General features: G+C 41.7%; 2 protein-coding genes across 2 annotated transcripts; one reads left to right on the top strand and one right to left on the bottom strand.

The window, feature by feature from the left end:
• Positions 1–409: 409 nt before the first annotated feature.
• Positions 410–9,787, bottom strand: slc25a35 (solute carrier family 25 member 35). Its single transcript, XM_053440775.1, has 5 exons — positions 9,219–9,787; positions 9,049–9,114; positions 8,730–8,882; positions 3,812–3,946; positions 410–2,210 (listed from the first exon to the last, which is right to left on the bottom strand). The coding sequence occupies exons 1-5, from the start codon at positions 9,588–9,590 to the stop codon at positions 2,040–2,042; spliced, it is 897 nt and encodes a 298-aa protein (XP_053296750.1). The 5' UTR covers positions 9,591–9,787; the 3' UTR covers positions 410–2,039.
• A 5,813-nt stretch (positions 9,788–15,600) lies between these two features.
• On the top strand, positions 15,601–19,209 carry grk1b (G protein-coupled receptor kinase 1 b). Its single transcript, XM_053441587.1, has 7 exons — positions 15,601–16,299; positions 16,749–16,876; positions 17,107–17,264; positions 18,045–18,128; positions 18,298–18,422; positions 18,540–18,741; positions 18,926–19,209. Exons 1-7 carry the CDS (start codon positions 15,601–15,603, stop codon positions 19,207–19,209), a joined length of 1,680 nt encoding a protein of 559 aa, XP_053297562.1.
• Positions 19,210–19,588: the final 379 nt, after the last annotated feature.

Below are 19,588 nucleotides of genomic sequence, written 5' to 3'. Positions count from 1 at the left end.
CAACACAAAAACATGATTCTTCTAGTGCTGACGTCCAGACTTACAGGGCTGCTTGTGTTCGATCAAAATATTGAACTTTCCTTACTATATTTCACAACTGTTTTTACTTTCTGTGTTTCAAAAATTATTGATTCCTTCAACGGTCCACCATTTAAAATGATGAGTTTTAGGATCATGTGAGCTCATGTGAAATCCACTTTCTGTTCTCTAATTCCAACTTTCGGGAAATTCATCAGTTGCTGATTCTTGGAAACCTGATGAGGAAATAAGCCTTATTCACTCACTGCTCAGCTGTGTGATGTCATCACCATGAAGTATCTTTCAAATAGTGCAGGGCTGTGTGTAACATTCGCAAATCACTGGTCATTTTATTTGACCCGTATGTAAGTCGGTGCAAACCAAACAAAGAAACAATGAAATCACTTTTTATTTGCTCTTCATGTCCGTTTCGTAACAGGAAGTCCATGTTATCATACATTAATGGAACATTTCCGAGCTGCCGCATGTAACAATCACTGACCCTGATCAACTCACTGCACAACTGACGAGACCTTTTCTGATACAGCACAGGACACGTCATCAGAAACCGGACAACTGCAACAGAACCCAGCAATTTCCAAACATGTATCAAAAACTTTTTACATCATTTTAAATTTTCTCCAGTCCTTTAACTTACATATAAAATTCCTCAGAATCCTAAATGATATAAACCAACCAATAACACTTCACTTTGTAGTCTGTAGTTGTAACCAGTGTTTCTAAGAGTTAGTGGACAGCACACCGTGTTAATCAGGCAGAAAAATCACGTACTTTTAAAAATAAAATCGTTAAACGAAATAAATGGCACAAGTTTTGGCACAAAGTTTGTTCGACAGGACACGGTTCTAGTAAGAACTGTTTTGGGCTATTTAAAAAAGGAAAACTGTCCCTGTCTAAGGATTGTTATTAAAGTCAAATTTACGTTTCCTGTAAAGTTGTTTTAAAAGGTATAAAAGTTTATATCCCTGCTGTATGAAAATCTTCATATAAGACCAAAGCTCCGACTTTATCATACAAAATAAAAACAGTAGTAACATGATCCTCCCCTTCTGCTGTGGAAAGTCAGTCGGAGTGTGTGTGTGTTTATCTTGCTAAAGTGCTGCCATGTTCAAAGCCTCAGCCACTATTTAAATCACTAGTAATGAATAATGTTAAGAAAGATGGAGTGAAGATGCAACATTCAAAGATAAACATTGTTTACATTTTGTCTAATCTTTTTATGTTTACAGTTAATATTAGTTTCTGCTTCCCGCAGGACAGTTTTTTATTTCCAGCATGATTCAGTTGATCGATGTTTTTTTATTTTTATTTGCCTTACTTGTGAATTTGGGGCACGTTTCTCCTTAGGAAAACGTTTTGGCCTGTTGCAGTGCGTTTGCCTTCCTCGGCCACCGTATATTGACACAGAGAAAATAATCCAAACTCAAGACTTCATATCAAACACATCTCCTCTAAATTCAGCCTCACGTGTTTGGTATCTTTGCAGACTTTAGGATCAATGATCAGCAGGAACTCTTGAGGACTTTCACCAGGCTTGAAAGCAAAGTGGCTTCTAGGCTGGTTAGTCTAATAACTAGGTTCGTAAAGCATGAGGCAGCCTTCACCTGCACAAATGGACCAGCCGTGTCATTCAAGTTTCTTTCTGTACCAGTGCATTCATGTTCTCACACTGTCGAGTCCACTGCGAGATATCTATTGGAATTACATCTGTATATGAGGTATGTTGGTCTCTGTGTATGTTCAAATCATCTTCTCTTTAAGATAAAACTGTTCACTGCTCTTCACTGCAGGTTGTCCTTCCTCTCTGGAGCTATTTGTCAGTACCTATTTGGTTTCTTGATGGAGTGTAAAACGTTACCTTTGCTCGGTTTTCTCGTTTCCGTCAACGAAGCAGAGCATCTCTGGCTTTTTAACCTCTTAATAGTAAAACTCATTAAACCTTTGCACTCTTGAGCTTAATGAGTTACCGCTTCCCCCCCAGTCTCCTCGTCCTCCTGGTGTTATCTGTCCTTCTGGTACATTTTGCGCAGTTCGTCCCAGAAGAGCAAGGACAGAATAGTGTGAGGTCCGAGCCGGAAGTAAGAGGCTCCCAGGCCTTTGTAGAGTCCAGTCAAGCCCTCCTTCTTCAGCGTTTTGGAAAAGCAGTCAGTGAATCCTTCATAAATCAGCCCCTGAAACATGACAACATGACATTCAGCTGAGATCTGAACAGCCGGAGTAGAGTTTGTCTCCTGGTGCCCACATGATCCACAATGGGTTTTATTCCTTTATTTCCGAGTGTGGTTTTTCAGTTTGAGAGCAGGACTTCCTGATTTCACATTTTGTTTTTCGTAATGCTCTTAGTCAGAACCCTGCTTGTGCTCAGAGTTCTTGAGCTCTAGCTTCAGCGCTTCTCCTCAGTGCTTCTGAGTGATCTACTCTCAGATGTTGTTCTTCTGCTCTTGGATTTTTTGTGCCATAAGTCTGGCAAAATTCCCAAACCAATAAAATGAGGTGTATGACAAGTGAAACTGTCCTGATATCGTTTTACTTTTGCTGTTTGTATAGTCTGCTCACACCTGAGACCTTTACTTAGAGCTGTTCACTTGTGATCGATCCCGATACTAGGGCTGCTCTATTATGGAAAAAATCATAATCGCGTTTATTTTTGGACAATATCAAAATCACGATTATTTAAACGATTATTAATATGTGCCCTTATTCTGAAGTCTATGCTTTATTTTTTTAAACACTTCCGGTTCCGGTAAACACCGAGGACGGCTGCGTTTCTTATTCCTCCGTGAAAACCAGGATATCGGTGCCCGGTTATTCAAACCCTTAATGATGGCAACCCTAACACTCTATGACCGACTGACCGGCGCGGAGAAATGTGGGTCCGGTCTGACCGGTCTGAACAGCCAGGCGGGAGCGCGCTTGAGAATAGTGGTGCACGACGCCACCGCTACATGGTCTGCTGCTGCCCTCCCTGCTTTTCCACTCGTGCTGTTTTTTCAGCGCCGATCACCCCAAACACAACTCGCCTCCTTCACTTTACCGCTGCTACCAGCTGGGCCACTGAATGCTTTGGGGGAAGGACTGAATTGCGCGTGCGCGTCTCTTTCGAAAAAAATGACAAATAATCGTTTCAACTCGATTATAGTAGTTTGGAGATCGTTTGACCCCATAATCGTAATCACGATTAAATTATTATTAATCGAGCAGCCCTACCCGAAACTGATGTTTATCAGGTCTGAACGGGCATTTTTGACAAACAAAAGTTTATAATTCTTAAATTAATTTTAATAATAAACTTATAAGTTCATGAAACATGTTTTCCTCAGTTAGATCATCTTTGCCGGAATGGCGGACCCTGCCAGTTACAATGGAACTTAAAGCAAATATAGAATCCAACAACATTGAATAGCTGGTGCAATAGATGTCAGTAATTTGCGAATATCTTAAGAATTATGGCTTCATCCATGTAAGTCAGTTTTAATTTAAAAAATGTTTTTCAAAGCTAAGATAAATCTACATCTGTGCAAGATTTTTATCTCTTTATCATAATAATCCTTGTCTATACTGGCGCAGCTAAAAATGTAAATCAAGAGATCTTTCACGTGAACTGGCAGCTTTTGTTGAACTTATGAAGAAGTTGAGTTGTTACTTCGAGTAACTGTTTTCAACGTTGTGTAGTAGTGTGGACTGATCGGGTAAACGTAGCAACAGAACTATGTTTTTAAATTAAAACTAGGTACTGTGGATGTAACCTATAACCTCTGGTCGGTCTCCTCACCTTGCCCGCAGGGTCCACCGGCTGGTTGTAGAGCCGTGTGCTGACCACGTCAAACGGCGTCATAAGCATCACCACCACCACACTGCTGATCATACCGGCGCTCAGGGCCACCAACCAGCTGTCCTTTGGGAAAATCTTGGGGACAAAAAACAAAAACAAAAAGTCACAAGGCAACAAATTCCAACAGGAGGACAGGGGAAGCGGGTCTCCCATCACCAGGGTACCACCAGTGTACAGCCAGTTCTAATTTTAACTGCTCATGATGTCACACGTTCAGAGAAACAGAGGAATGGTTCTATCTTTAGTCCCTATGTTGAAAACATGCGCAGGTTTGGAGATCTCTTTATTTGGACTTTGCCATTCATAGGGAACGGCTTAACCAAAATCTTATTGCTGACTAAGACCCTGACAAATTCAACGCCTGAAACTCCAAAAGTGCTTTGTTGAACTACAAACTTCACCCGCCCCTCCATCAGCGTAGCGGTGAGAGATAGAGTGAATTTTAGTTTTTTTTCTCTGAACTATCCCTTTAACCTAACCACCTACTGTCCTGCAGGTTACGAATAACCTCAAAAATGTAGTTTTGCCTCCTTAGGCTCAGGATTTGCTCCTCATGAGGTCTAAAGACATCAGCCAAACAAGGACACAAACAATTTGCGGCAGGCAAAGCAGGCTTTTTCTGTCAAGCTGAGGTCCTTATAAACATAGGAGTCCTTAAAGGGGACATATTATGAAAATTCCACTTTTGTAGTGCTTCTACACATTAGTTTGGGTATCTGGCATGTCTACCGTCCCAAAAACTCTGGAAAAAAAATCACTCCCACGATTTGTTGTGGTTCCTCTATTTCAGAAACTATGTGCTAAAGTGCGTCCAATGGAATTTCCCCCGAAATAGACGTCATAGTCGAAAAATGCCCATTTAGTACATTCCCCCATAGCTCTATGCACTCCCCCACTACCACTCGACCCACCCCTAGATGTACCCTCCCACTTTATATAAGCTCGGTCCACCGGTGTCCGCCATTTCATTCTTGCAAGCCTTGGAAACACTTGGATTAGCTAACTAGCAGCATGAATCGGTGGTCGGCTGCAAACATGTCTTCATGTGACTCCAGCTTCAGAAGACACAAGATTGAGATGGATTGAGTTCATATATGATGGCAACGTTCCTGCCACCACTTTGAATCGGACTTTTTTTAATCAACCTGGGCCAATATAACGCTGGATTCTCTAAAAGGTTGTTATTGAAAGAGGGGTCGGTGCCATCTTTCCATGGCAATACTGAAGACGAGGGAAATGTAAGTTTTTTTTTTTTATAATTCTGGTATTTGCTTCTTTTAGACATTTTGTGTGGAGGCTAGTGCCGTTAGCATGTTCTGCCGTGTGTGTGAGGGGGTGGGGGGCTAGTATGTAGTGGTGGGGGATAGGTAGAGACTTTACAGGAGTTTTCATTAATCGAGGACGGCTGGCGAGTCCACGGTGAACGGTGATCACATGGCAGGTTCGTGAGTGTTGTGCTCTCCACGCTTCCCCCCCCGCTCGAGGGGCCGCAGCACCTACTACGAGCCCCTTAGCAGCTACTACGAACCCCGGTAGTAGCTGCTACGAGCTCTGGTTGTAGCTGCTGGAGCTTGAAGTTAGCTACGGATGCTTGTAGCAGCTGCTAAGAGCTCCGGTTGTAGCTGCTGGAGCTTGAAGTTAGCTACGGATGTTTGTAGCAGCTGCTAAGAGCTCTGGTTGTAGCTGCTGGAGCTTGAAGTTAGCTACGGATGCTTGTAGCAGCTGCTAAGAGCTCCGGTTGTAGCTGCTGGAGCTTGAAGTTAGCTACGGATGCTTGTAGCAGCTGCTAAGAGCTCCGGTTGTAGCTGCTGGAGCTTGAAGTTAGCTACGGATGCTTGTAGCAGCTGCTACGAGTGTCGGCCGTAGCGAACTTCCAGCCCAGTGCTGCCTTGGGAAAAAAAATCAGTGGCACAGTACTAACGGGAGGACACGCGAGCGGGGGGGGGGGGGGGGGGGAAGAGCGTGGAGAGCACAACACTCACGAACCTAACTTCCAGCTGCAGCTGCTGCTGCTGCTACGGCCGCTCGTTCAAGATACCGGAGTATGTTGTTGTCATAATGTGCGGGAATAGAACGATTATTCATTACCAGCCCTAGTTTGGGGAAATGTGCCCTTGTATCCTTGTATGCATGACAGTAGTACAAACATGAATAACATTGCTGCTTTTGGTGTTCAGGCAAGCACATCTGTTCACGGTGCTAGGCTACATCATGTAGCATGCCAGACGGACCCACCAAAGATGCGCACACATGGAACGCAGCTTTCTATGAAAACACTGCGACCTCACTACAAAAGTACAGGTTTGTTTACCCTCAGTTACTACGTCATGTCATTGATTGTGTCTCCGTGTTAAAGTTGTAACAGCATCTCATTTGTTGTGACTCCATGGATATTGTGTCTGTTTTATCATAGGCACACAGAAAACTGTGCTGCACTGATGGCGGTGTTGGGACCTCAGCTGTAAGAGACCTCGCTTGGAGGAGGGAGAGGACAAGATGTGACGTGAGTGACTCAATATTTAATCTAAACATTTCAATAATCACATAGATTACCATCCTACACTTTTTTAGCTGTTGCAGCCTTTTGGTGAAATCTTTGTCGTTCTAATAGAATGGAATCTTCCAACCCTGTTCATAAGACACCCACATTTATTGTCCATGAAAACTGCCTCCTGGAGCTGTTTGAGGTTTGTCCTGTGTGTCGGCGGGGGACAGATGTAATATATAGGAAGGGCGAGTGCACAGAAAAAGCCGGTGAAAGCAGATGCAATCTTCCGTGATTCTCACAGGCTCTATTTAAAAGCCAAACAATGTGAAAACAGTATGTGAAACATAAATAACATATCAATTAACTGCTGTCTTTAAATGGTCTTCACGATTTAAAGACCATTTATTTATCGTCTTCACGATAAATAGAATAATATAATTATAAAAAGAAAATAATAAATACAAAAAAGTGCAAAATGTTCAACTTTTGGATAACCTGTTGGACCTCATCCTTCACGAGGTTTTTCAGGACCCGGCCCCATATGTGAATGAGGTGCTGAAGATCTCAAAACCTGAGGATCTCTCTGCCTAGTATGAGAAACCTGACAAGCAGGAAGTTATAGCCAGCTATGTGTCGAGTTTCAATCAAGGGCAGGTCTGAACCCTGTATAACTTCCCTGAGCATCAGGGAACACTCTGCGTATCTGGAGCACCGAGCAGGAGGGCAGGACCACCCTGATTCTCCGGCCCAGGTGGCCTCAACACCAGCTCACAAAGCTTCTGTACGCCAAATACATGTAACGGCTGAGCAAAGTTCACATTGTATTTAGAGAATAAAAGGTGACACACAAATATAAAGTGTTCCTTTGTTTACAGTATAGCTACTGATGGCACAAATTGTATTTTTGTAATGAATGTATTTATTATACTTGGTATTTTTTGTATTTCTTACCTCTGTCCCAGCCAGTACATTTAATAACTATGAATAAAAAGCTCTGTGGCAATCTCTGCCTAGTATGAGAAACCTGACAAGCAGGAAGTTATAGCCAGCTATGTGTCGAGTTTCAATCAAGGGCAGGTCTGAACCCTGTCAACAATTGACACGTGTAAGATGAGCAGTTAGCAAAGTAATACAGAGGGAAGAGTAATTTATGTATTTTATTCCTCAGTCATAATTTTATTGCACAAATGACTGATATCTCATGCATAAAAAAAAAAAAAATTACTGCTCTATTCCTTTTAGACATAAAGGCCCATAATCTGCCCTATAGATGTTGAAGAACACATTCAACACACTCATTAATGGAGGTAAAAACGTTATGTCCTACACCTCCATGAGAGGGGGGAGGGGTGAGAAGGGGGAGGGATGAGAGGGGTGAAAGGGGATGGGGTAAGATGGGGGCGGACTGATAGGGGGGCGGGGCCCTCAAAACAGGTCGATCTGAGGAGGTCTGTTTTAGACAGAGTAAAAAGGTGCAGTTTTAAATTATCCTTGTGGTATTTTTACCAAAAAACGTTACAGACATTTCATTAAGACCCCAAGGAACCATATCAACTGTGGTGAAATGGGCATAATATGTCCCCTTTAAGAAAACTTTGGATTGAACAGCTGGAGAAGTTGGAATGTGTGGCCAGACCCCCCCCCCCAAATCTTCAGCCTATCCCACCACTCAAAGTAGCTCAAAGGAAGTCTGAGAGATGAGGTATTTCTAGTTAATGATACATGCAGTTGGTTTGTTTGTTTTCTAAATATTTTAGCTGACTTGTCAAATGAAAACTGATTCTGGCTTTTAGTATAAATCTATTTTTTTTCTTTAAAGAAAATAGAGCCGGGTCAGAAGCCCCTCACTCCCACTGGTGCAGTCGTTGCATAGGCTGCGTGTTTTCCGGCAGGGGAGGCCAGTGAAAGGTGTCAAATTTCTATTCCAGACGAGTGCAACGCCGGACGCTTTGTCACGATGACCGCTTTTGTAATCTGTTCATGGCCATTGACCACACTGCATCTATCACTATGCCTGCATCTCTGACCCTGGGCCTGTTTTTAATAATTAGTACATGATCATTGAACGAAATGACAAATAGACGAGATATTTCCAAAAAAACTTACATCACAGTTTATAAGCTACAACCTGCTATTTTCTTTGGTATTTTGGCTTTAAATATAATTATACTTGTAGCAGGTCTATCATGAGTGAGGCAATGACCATTTAAACCAGACATCCCCCCCAAACAGTCCTGTTTATTCTTGGGCAGTGTAGTCATATGGAAGACGTGCACCTTTGGTGACCTCCTACAATCCTTATATCCTACAACACCCCAGCAGTCACCCTGTTCCCAATGATGAAACCTCAGAGAGAAAGTGTGTGCTGACCTGAAGGTCAATGACCAGCTCCTTGGCGGAGGAGAAGGTGGAGAGCTGAGCGGACGACCCCACGCTGACCCTGGGTATGGCAGCACTGGAGCCTCTCCACAGACCCAGAATGCCGTGCTGCCTGTAGATGGCTGCCAGAGCGTGGATCATCCCCTGGCAGGAAGGAAGAGGAGCAACAGATGAGGGAAAGCCCAGGATACCTGACCCCTCCTGTCCCGCGTATGTGTGTTCAAGATTCAAGATTTTGATTGTCAAATGCACAAATAGAAAATAAAATATACATAAATATATATATACACAGATGATGTGTCTGTGTTACCTGGTGTTTGTATTGATGACCCACAGCGATGGAGGATGTGGACTGACTCTGCAGATGGGTCTTGACCTGTGAAGGGAGACTTGTGTTAACTTCTCTCCACAGTGACGGCTCAACCTTGAGATGTCATCTAACAACACACGGTGAGGCCTGCAGAGGAGACCGCTACTGACCAGGTACACGGGGCTGCCGATCACGGCTCCAACCACGCCGGCCGAGGCCCCTGCTAACGTGGTCTTGACCCCGCTGACCCTCCCGTTGGTGTGGATGTAGCCGGAGGACTCGATGACGGAGTAGGAGCCGAGTCTGACTCCGTTCATGCAGAACTGGTAGACGAGTCCGGGCACCAGACCCTTCTGCAGACCGGCCAGCCCGTCCACTTTCCCGATGGTGTAGAAGGCGTGGAACACGTTGCGGTAGTAGACCTGGTAGGTGCCCCGGCTCCGGAGCTCGCCCTGCAGCTGCATCCGCGTCTTCACCACCTCCAGCGGGTTGGTGAACAGACACGCGCCGCACGCCGCCGACCCGCTCAGCACGAAGTCCATCCCGGCTTCAGTCGGTCCCGTCGGTCCGGTGCCAGGAGTCGGGAGGACGGAAGTGGGGATCGAACCTGAGTCAGTACAACTTGTTCTTCATCATACCAGCAGCTACCTCCTCGCGTTCCTCCTCCCACACCATGGACACACGTACACACATGCACATACAGCTCAGTGAGGGCAACAGGAGGCAGACATGAGAGCACTTCAGGATCCCCTCGGAAAATCCTAATCCCTACAATGACTTATCGGTTACATGGGATCTGTTCTAAAAATAAACGAAACACACAAGCAAAAACGAGACTACGCATGTAACCAGGCTGATAAAGTAACCTTTTAAAGATATGTAATTCATTTTCTTATACATCAACTTATACATTAGGTTACTTTATATGCATTGCTATGTATAGCTGTGATTATGTTGAATTTTGGTTATGGATTATTATGTTTATTATCATTCAACTAAACAGTGATTTACTGTTTCATTACGTCTTTAGAGGTTCATTGGGTACAATTTAGGGACATCTAGTGGTGAAGTTGCATGTTGCAGCTGAATACCCCTCACCTCACCTTCCCCTTCCAAACATGGAGAACCTGTGGTCGCCTTCGGTTGTCATTAAAACTCAAAAAGTCTTTAGTTTGTTCGTACAATATAGATCATTACACACTAGTGAAAACATCATTAGAATTACTTTATGTTAAATTTCTGCCAATAGATCCCTTTCAGCCAAATCTTACACACTGAACCTTTTTAAGTTTCAATTTTTTTTTTTAATGATACTCAGTGTTGAATAAAATACTAATTACATGTATGTGTGATGTGTCTAGTTAAATGAAAGGCTTCTTATGAACATTTTTAATACAAAAGTATATATGTGTGTGTTTATTTTGTCATAATGTGTAAGGGAAATGTAACATTTGACCACAATATGATTATGTTTATGTCCCCTTTGATTGATCATTATTGAATCTCATACAATGTAACCTTGATCATGCCCTAGCCTGTACTACTGAATGAATCTTGGCCTGATTGTTTTAATTAATGCATTGTTGTTTGGATTTCATCAGAAGATTTTGACCTTGTCTTTGTAACAACCCCAACCAGAGTAGGAGGGGTGAGCCCAATGTAAGACGACTGTTTCCCATCGGTGTGCATATTACAAACTAACCTTTGTCGTATGCAACATGCTCTGATCATTAAAGTGTGACAATACTGTTAGAGATGTGTGTCTCGTTCCTCGTTGGTAGAATGGGATTGTAGAAATGCTACGACAAATTCAACCCCCTAAAATATATATATATATATATATACTGGCCTTGCCTTTGCAAAAAAAATATTAATTGTTTCACTATATATCTACCCCAAAAATACATTGTGGCAATTTGTTCTTACACTTTGATGAAATTATTACATTTTTATGTGGTATCTGTCAGACTAGGGAGGTATTACCTTGTAGTATAATTTCTCCTTACGTGTTATCCGTCCCCTGAACGCATCATGTAGGATGGGTACCACGCATAGTACGGTGTACGTATGACGCGCTAACTCTCAGCCAATGAAAATGGCTCTTCATTTGTACAACTGTTAATGAAGCGTCAGGTGATTGGCTGGTTTATGGAGGGGCCCAGTCAAAGAGATTGTTTTCATTTTTCCACTGACTGAAGGCTGCTGCTGACACATTCCACATTCCCGAACGAGTAACACTGTTACACACACACACACACACACACACACACACACACACATTGCTTATGTATTAATATTTATTTTGACTAGTTTTGGCAAATAATAAATTTATTATCATTCAACTGTACTATGTATTTTCTTTACCTTTTAAGTCCTTTTGTTGCAATGCGGTAAAAACAAGTCACACAAGGGCCTTGAGTGGTCATGAAGACTATAACAGTTCTATATAAATACAGACCATCAACCATTTCTCCCTATGAGTACATTTTATTTCAAATAAAGTACATGTATTTTTTAAATATTTAAATTATACTTTATATATATATAACTATTCTGTGTGTATTGGTCTTGTATGGGGTGATGTCTCATAGGTCATTAATAATTTAACATTAATTCAGTTTAATCTACATTAAAGGTTGTAAAAACATCTCCATTCTCTTATCCTGTTTGATTAAAAAATATTTAAACTGAACTCAAAATGCATTTTCTCGATATCTGATGACTTTTAACCCTCTCCTGACATTCCTCATTAGTGATATCACAGTATTCTCAGGTGAGTTCGGGTAAAAACTGGGTCAGCAGGGCAGCACCATCCCCCTCAATTAGAGATTATTGTCAGAGGGAGAACAGTGACGTCTTGGGCTGTTTTTAACCACATCTCAGTTTAATCATCCGAAGAGCAGTTACAGCTCAGTGGCCTGAAGTTCATCAGCAGCACGGCAGTTCCAATGTGTGCGCTAATGTAATGGGATTTTTGCTGTACACTGAATTAATTAAACAGGAAAAGATTATGCACTTGCCTTAAAGCCATTTTAACCACCAACTAGTCATTATTCAGTCGAGCCATTTGAGAACGATTGACTTGTCGCAGTAAGATTGAGGACCGAAGACTGTGATTTGTTCGCAGGTCCTTCTGGAGTAGTTTTTATTCTGTGCTCTCACCTTTGACTTGTAGACGAGAGGGCGATGGTCAGGTCTATGTGAGTGTCAGTCTCTTTGAGCCAAAGTCTAATCTCCCTGTCTGGGTGGGTGTCTTTCTTCTTCGTCACTGAGCTGGATTAGACTACAAAATAAAATCAGCTTCACCTCTACCCTCTCGAAATGGGATTATTGTATATATTGATGTGAGTATGCTCAGGGTCTTTTGAACAGCAGCCTAAAGGCCAAGGACAGGAAATGGGTTTAAATAGGCCTAAAGAAGACTACATTTTATGGTTTGCTTTAAAGGTTTCTTCTCTGGGGCCACTTGTTGTCCCCCCATTCAATCTGCAGTTCTTTCAAATGGCAGAATTTTGAAAGCTCTAAATGAACTCACATTCGAAAGGAGAAACTCTAAAATCAGACGTTGAGTCCTCAGAAAAAAGACATCTCAAAGTTATATTAATTTAAGCGTTATTACGAAATCAGTTCAAAGTTTCTAGGATTACCATAATATAAACAGTTTTGCAACATAATTTCCAATAAAATCACTTAATAACATTGAGAAAATATAAAAGGTTATTGTATTTCTTGCCTTTTGCCTAGTTACAGCATGTTTTCATGTTTTTGTTTAATGTTACCAGTTGTCACCCTGCTGTAATTTTAGATGAAAGGCTTTACGAGTGATTGAAATAGAAAAAAAAGAAACTTTGTGGTCAATGTTGAACACAAAAAGTAAACAGATGCAGTGACACTCAGACACAATCATGTCTATTACTGTTCTAAGAATTCAGGATGTACTGTGAAACCAAAATGAAGAGTATATTACCATACAGTAAACTGAAACTCTTATGAAACAGAGCTTAAGAACATGTCTATTAGTTAATTATGTAATTATTTTGTGTTAAACAAGAGCTGCTTATAGTTCCTCCGCTGAAACGGTCCATCCTCTTTAGCTGCCTTATTTAAATCCCTCATCTCCCTTTCCTCCACACTAAATCCTACTCACCTCAAATGTACTCACACAATTAGTTCCTCCCTTGCTCTTGAATGCATTAAAACTGTGCTACAGGTGTGGCCTCGCATGCAGCTTCTGCAGCTACTGTGAATTAAAGCATTATTTTCTCATGTATTTCAGATCAAAAAGACACACAATAGTTCAAAGATCATGTTAACCCATATGCTGCAGTGTCGGGCTCTGGGACAAGAATGGGAGATAATCCATTTTCAACGTGCTAGCCCGATTGACTCATCTGACTGTGTGCCAAAACGCAGTCAGAACTATACTGATTATACGTCACTGTGTATCTCAGACTTCCTTATTTCTCTTTGTGGTAATTCAGTACATCGCAGCCTAATAAAATGCAGTCATTAGCGCCCGGCGTGAATTTATACATTTGATAAAATTATGCTAACTGTCAGTAATCAGTAATTACTGCTGCTGCTGAGTTACACTAATAGCATCTGCCAAGTTGCTGGGTGTAATCCTCAGCACCTAATGAACTCCCAAGTAGGATTTCTGGCGCAGGGTAAACCTCCACTCGATGCCCCGACCTTTCGGACACATCCCTTCAGGACCCGGACGCGACGGAGATGATTTCTCTTTGTCCTGGTTGAAAATACATTTTGGATGACAGCAAGTGATTTGATTCGTTACAGTCAGGTTCTCATTTGAGTCCCTGCTACACCAAGAAAGTAGGGTAAGTAGTATTCATTAATAATACCATCTTTTTGTAGGTAGATTAGAAACTGGAGAGAAATTAATTGATTAGCCTGCTGACATTATTGAATACTTTTGGTTTAATATCTTACATTGAATAATCCCTCATTTAAAATCTTTTCTGGCTTTTCATCATCATGTATTGCATAATACATAATCCAAAACAAGATCCTGATAATTTTGGCAATATTAATTCCACCCCATTTTCCACACGGTTTATGCATATAAAGGCTGTTCGAGTTTTGGGTGAATGTTATGCAAGGATTATAAGCCTTTTAGATCAAATAACAAATGTTTATTGTCTTTGATATTGCAAAAACTGCACTAAAATCTGTAAGAATATATTTTATTACACTTTATATGTCCGGGAGAAAAAAATCAGAAGGGAGTGTAAAAATTTAGGCTAATCATCTATTTGTAAATCTCTAGTGTCGACATTGTTAATTGGATTATGCGGAGTCAGGAAAGCAGAGACAGATTGTATCACTTTCAGCTTTCAGTACAGAACCAGGTTAAGACAGAGCCGCTTATACATATGTAATACACACCCAGAGAGGCTTGACACATTTTGCATTTCCTGTCCCATTTTATGGCAATGAATTAAGGTTCTTGTGCTTCCAAGATGGTTTGAGTACTTCAGGGTTAACAAGCAAAAATTTCTTTCAAACAGTTTTCTATGATTGAATTATAGGTGAATTTGTTGTGGTTTGCTGTTGTAAGGAAGGTAATCTGAAGAAGTGGAAAGTCGGAGGGTTTGTGCAGCACTATGTGAGTTAATGCTATCCCTGCTTCCTGGGTTGCAGCTCCTCAAATCCCTTTACTTATAATGAGTGTGTGGGCATGCAAGTGCTGTCGAGCTTAATTACATGTCCTGGCTATAGCATCAGAGAATTTGAAAACAGGTCTCCTCTGTTACTTTTTGTCTTTTGAACAGCAGGGTGCAGCACATCACAACATTATTCAGTCTCTCTCTCTCTCTCTCTCTCTCTCTCTCTCTCTCTCTCTCTCTCTCTCTCACCTTAAATGTTCTCTATCCAAAACTGGCACTTGCTCAACCAGTAGGTGCACAGAGACAGTCTCTATACATGAGGTCCACTATATATGATATTTATAATGAGTACATGATAATTGATGACTTTATAATAACACAATTTTAAAAATCTGCCCGTCATTATTTACAACTTTGTACAGATATAATTTATATTCAAATAATTATTTAAAAATATATATAGGAGTAGTAGCAACAAAGATGAAACATGAGAGCAGCTTTACTGTAATCAAAATGTAGCCCAAAAGGTGCTACATTAAAGGATCAGTGTGTGGGATCTAGTGACATCTAGTGGTGAGTTTGCGTGTTGCAACTGAATACCCCTCACCTCACCCCACCTTCCAAACATGAAAGAGAACCTCAGTTGAGAGGACCTGCTCCTGATGTAAATATTAAGTATCTAAATATAAAGGGCCTGTTCTAGGGTAAAGAAAAAAAACAATTCGTACAATCTAAATGTCCCTATTTAGTGCAAACCTTTAAAAAAGAATAGGTCCAGTAAGAATGAATAAGACTACAGTCTAATAGACTGTACAGATTATTCTATTGTAGTTCCTATCCTGGTTATATGGATTTTGGAAACATTTTTTTGCACTCTTGTTGACTTTTCTCTGTTTTGTATGCCTCACAGAAAAAGGGTGGAACCATGGACATCGGTGGTTTGGAGACGGTGGTGGCGAACTCGGCCTATGTGTCCGCCCGAGGCAGCGTGGACGGATCTGCAGCAGCCTCCATGCGTGATAAGAAGATGCGTGCCAGGTTGAAACTGCCGCACATCAGAGATTGTGAACACATGAAGACGACTGTAGACACGGTATTTGAGAGCATGTGCGTCACGCAGCCCATCGGCAAGCGCCTGTTCCAAATGTATCTGGAAAGCGAAGCAACCCACAAAAACACTGGGGAGCTGTGGAAGGACTTTGAAGACTACAAAATATGCCAGGAGAAGGACAGAGTGCAAAAGTCCCAAAAAATAGTCAATAAGTATTACGAGTCGGCATCAAAGAATTTCTGCAAGTTCCTGGAGGAGAAGGCTGTCACTCGGGTCAAAGAAGACTACAAGAACGTCCACGGGGACCTGTTTAAAGAGAGCGAGCAGCAGCTGCTCAAACACCTGGAGAAGAATGGTGTGGAGGGCTTCAAGAACAGCATGTACTTCCTGCGTTATGTTCAGTTCAAATGGTTGGAGAACCAGCCCGTGGATGAGGAGTGGTTCATGGACTTCAGGGTCCTGGGCAAAGGAGGTTTCGGGGAAGTGTTTGCTTGCCAGGCCAAGGCAACAGGCAAAATGTACGCCAACAAGAAACTGGAGAAGAAGAGGCTCAAGAAACGCAAAGGCTACGAGGTAAGGGGACATCTATTGTCCTACCCACAGCTTTTCAATATCCTCAAACAAAAGAGTAAGAACCCAAAGTCCATTGCACTGGCAACCTCTTGATTAGCACACCTTCAAACAGAGAGTCTTATTGTAAAGAAAACCTAAAGACTGAGGATCGCTGTAGCACATACAGTATAGTTTGCTGCGCCTCGAGTAAGTCATGATGCAACATCGCACATTTACTCTAAAGCAAAACCTTATGAATAAAATTTGTTGCTGCTTTGCTTTTTCATCTTTCACATACGTATCAACAGTCTAAAAAGGTTAGATCACCATAGATCTCTCACACAAGGAATAATCAGAGTAAATACCTGTGTGGGGTCGGAGAGTAGGTTTGTTTGAGTTTTTATTTTTGATATTGTACATTCCTGTGTTTTGTTGGACTAATCATGTTCTGGTGGTTCTTTCTGTTTCAGGGAGCGATCGTGGAAAAGCGCATCCTCGCAAAAGTTCACAGTCGCTTCATCGTGACACTGGCTTACGCTTTCCAGACCAAGACAGACCTCTGCCTAGTTATGACTATCATGAACGGTGGTGATCTCAGGTGCTCTCTATAAACAGCTTTACACACGTATGCAGTAAAATCCATATAGACTGACTACATACTGTGTTCTCTAGATTAACAACAAAGGAATAGTGTTCCCTCTTATCTTTATAGATTGGCATATTGGTAGTTTAACCCCACAAGTCAGAGTAGCTTTCCATCTCTCCTTTGTTTTTATTGATTTCACAGAGGTTGCAGAGAGTTAAATAACAACTTCCCTCCTCTGACAGGTTTCATATGTATAATGTGGATGAGAAGAATCCTGGCTTCGACGACAAACGAGCACGTTTCTACACAGCTCAGATCATCTGTGGGCTGGAGCACCTGCACCAGCACAGGATCATCTACAGAGACCTCAAACCAGAGAACGTCCTGCTGGATGATGCAGGTGAGACATTTCCATCTGCAGCGTATTGTGTATCTGCGTGGACACAGTGACATAACAGCCCAGAGTCGCTGTCCCTGTCCCACATGGTCCTCATCCATGTGACTATGGCTTTTATGTCATTTATCACGTGGACAAGTTGAAAACCTTTCAAAATGTATTGGTGAGTTAAAGCAACACTAGGTCGCTTTTACTGAGCAACAGCGCCCTCTGCAGCCACACTTGGTTATGTCGGCCTCCATGGAATTAGTAAAAGTAAAGTCGACTGTTGATAGACACCCCCCGAATTGAAAAACATATAAAAGGTTGATCCCCTGATTCCTGAACCAGAATAGTTGTTCCTCTGCCGAATCCACCAAACTCTGTTATCTTCATTATTAAAAAAATATAGAAATTAAGATAAATGCTGTTTTTTAATCTCAACCTGACTCTGGTAAATAAAGCTGTGACCATCACTTCCAGGGGAATGAAAGCAATGCCCTTCTCACTGACCCCGTCTAGTTACCATCAAACCCATCTAAAAGGGATATTTTCAGGTAAAACAGATACATGGTGTCTCTTTAAGCAGCAACATTTTGCTTGAACCATGATGGTGGCTCATCTCTTGGTTGCCACGGAAACCCTTTTTTGCGCTCACATTCCACCAACGCAATCCAGGAGAACGTGTGGGCAACATTTCAGGAACATAACAACCACATCTCATCAAAAAAAACATATCATTATGTAAATATCTATATAACAGTCAATGGCCTAATTCACTGTAATGAAAACCTTGTCACTTAGGACACGTCCGCCTGTCAGATTTGGGTCTGGCTGTTGAGCTTCCACCAGGAAAAGACAAAACTGCTGGATATGCAGGAACTCCAGGTAAGTGAACACATCCAATATTTAAAGTAATTAAACAAAAGTAGCTTAGAACAGAGGAAATGTGATGATCCAGGTCATTGTTACTGTGAAAAAAATACCATGCGCACCAGTTTTTTCCCCCGAAAATGTCCAAAATGCCATAAAAAAATCATATTATTGACGGATATAGGTTTCATGGCCCCGGAGCTGCTCCAGAAGAAGGAGTACGACTACTCAGTGGACTATTTTACTCTGGGAGTCACCCTGTATGAGATGATTGCTGCCAAAGGCCCCTTTAGAGTTCGAGGAGAGAAGGTACAGAGTCAATATATAGGCAAACTAAATTTGTAATTTTCCTCTTCCTTGCAGTACATTTCCAAATCTCTGTGGTAAATTGTAATGTATATATAAAATGCATGTACATTTTTTCAGGTTGAGAATGAAGAGGTCGCCCGCAGAATCCTGAACGATCCAGTTACCTACACACCGACCTTCAGCAATGAGTGCAAGGCCCTGTGTGAAAGCCTGATGGAGAAGGACCCGGCGAAACGTCTCGGGTTCAAAAATAATGATTGCTCGGAGCTCAAGAATCATCCCTACTTTAAAGAGGTTAACTGGGGCCGTCTGGATGCAGGTGGGTGAGGTCGACACAGCCAAAATTCAGAAGCAACGTAGGTTATTAAATGCGGTAGGCGATTCGTATGATTTCATTGGGTCAAATCCCACTGGATGAGACCCTATGAAACAAATGAGACAAAATGCAAAAATAACAGGCATTGGCTATAAAACAGACTCAAACTATGTCGTCTGTTTTTCAGGCATGCTACCTCCACCGTTTGTCCCCGATCCCAGGATGGTCTACGCCAAAGACATTGACGATGTGGGCGCCTTCAGCACAATCAAAGGCCTGGTCCTAGATAACAAGGACACCGAGTTCTACAATGACTTTTCTTCCGGTAACGTCCCGATCCCGTGGCAGGAGGAGATGATTGAGACGGGCGTGTTTGGAGAGCTGAACATCTGGGGCGTGGGCGGAAAGTTGCCCAATGACCTCGACCCAAACTTCGTGGAGGCCAAGGGTGGGGGCTGTGTTCTGCTGTGAGTTAGAGCAAGAGAACAAATTGAGTATGTCCTCGTTTGGCGCTGTATACAGTTTATTTTCTTTGTACCATTTGTACCATGATCTGTAATAAGCTGTTATATATATATATATATATATATATATATATATATATTAGTGGTATTATGATAAGATATAGCTATATATAATATATAGATAGCTTTACCTTTATCACAGGCATGAAAACGAGTGGACCAACATAGCCACATATATATCATATATGTACATACATACATAAATAGTCCTGTGAATATATATACTGTATGTATACATATATAGTATATATATTATTTGTACTATATATCTAGTGGTACTGTAAAAATAACACTGCTGTAGATTGAATATCATGTAACAATGTAAA

Source organism: Pleuronectes platessa, chromosome 15 (genome assembly GCF_947347685.1).
Source record: "Pleuronectes platessa chromosome 15, fPlePla1.1, whole genome shotgun sequence".
Classification (NCBI taxonomy): domain Eukaryota; kingdom Metazoa; phylum Chordata; class Actinopteri; order Pleuronectiformes; family Pleuronectidae; genus Pleuronectes; species Pleuronectes platessa.
The sequence above is the reverse complement of the archived record's forward strand: the minus strand, read 5'-3'. Positions and strand labels throughout refer to the sequence as shown.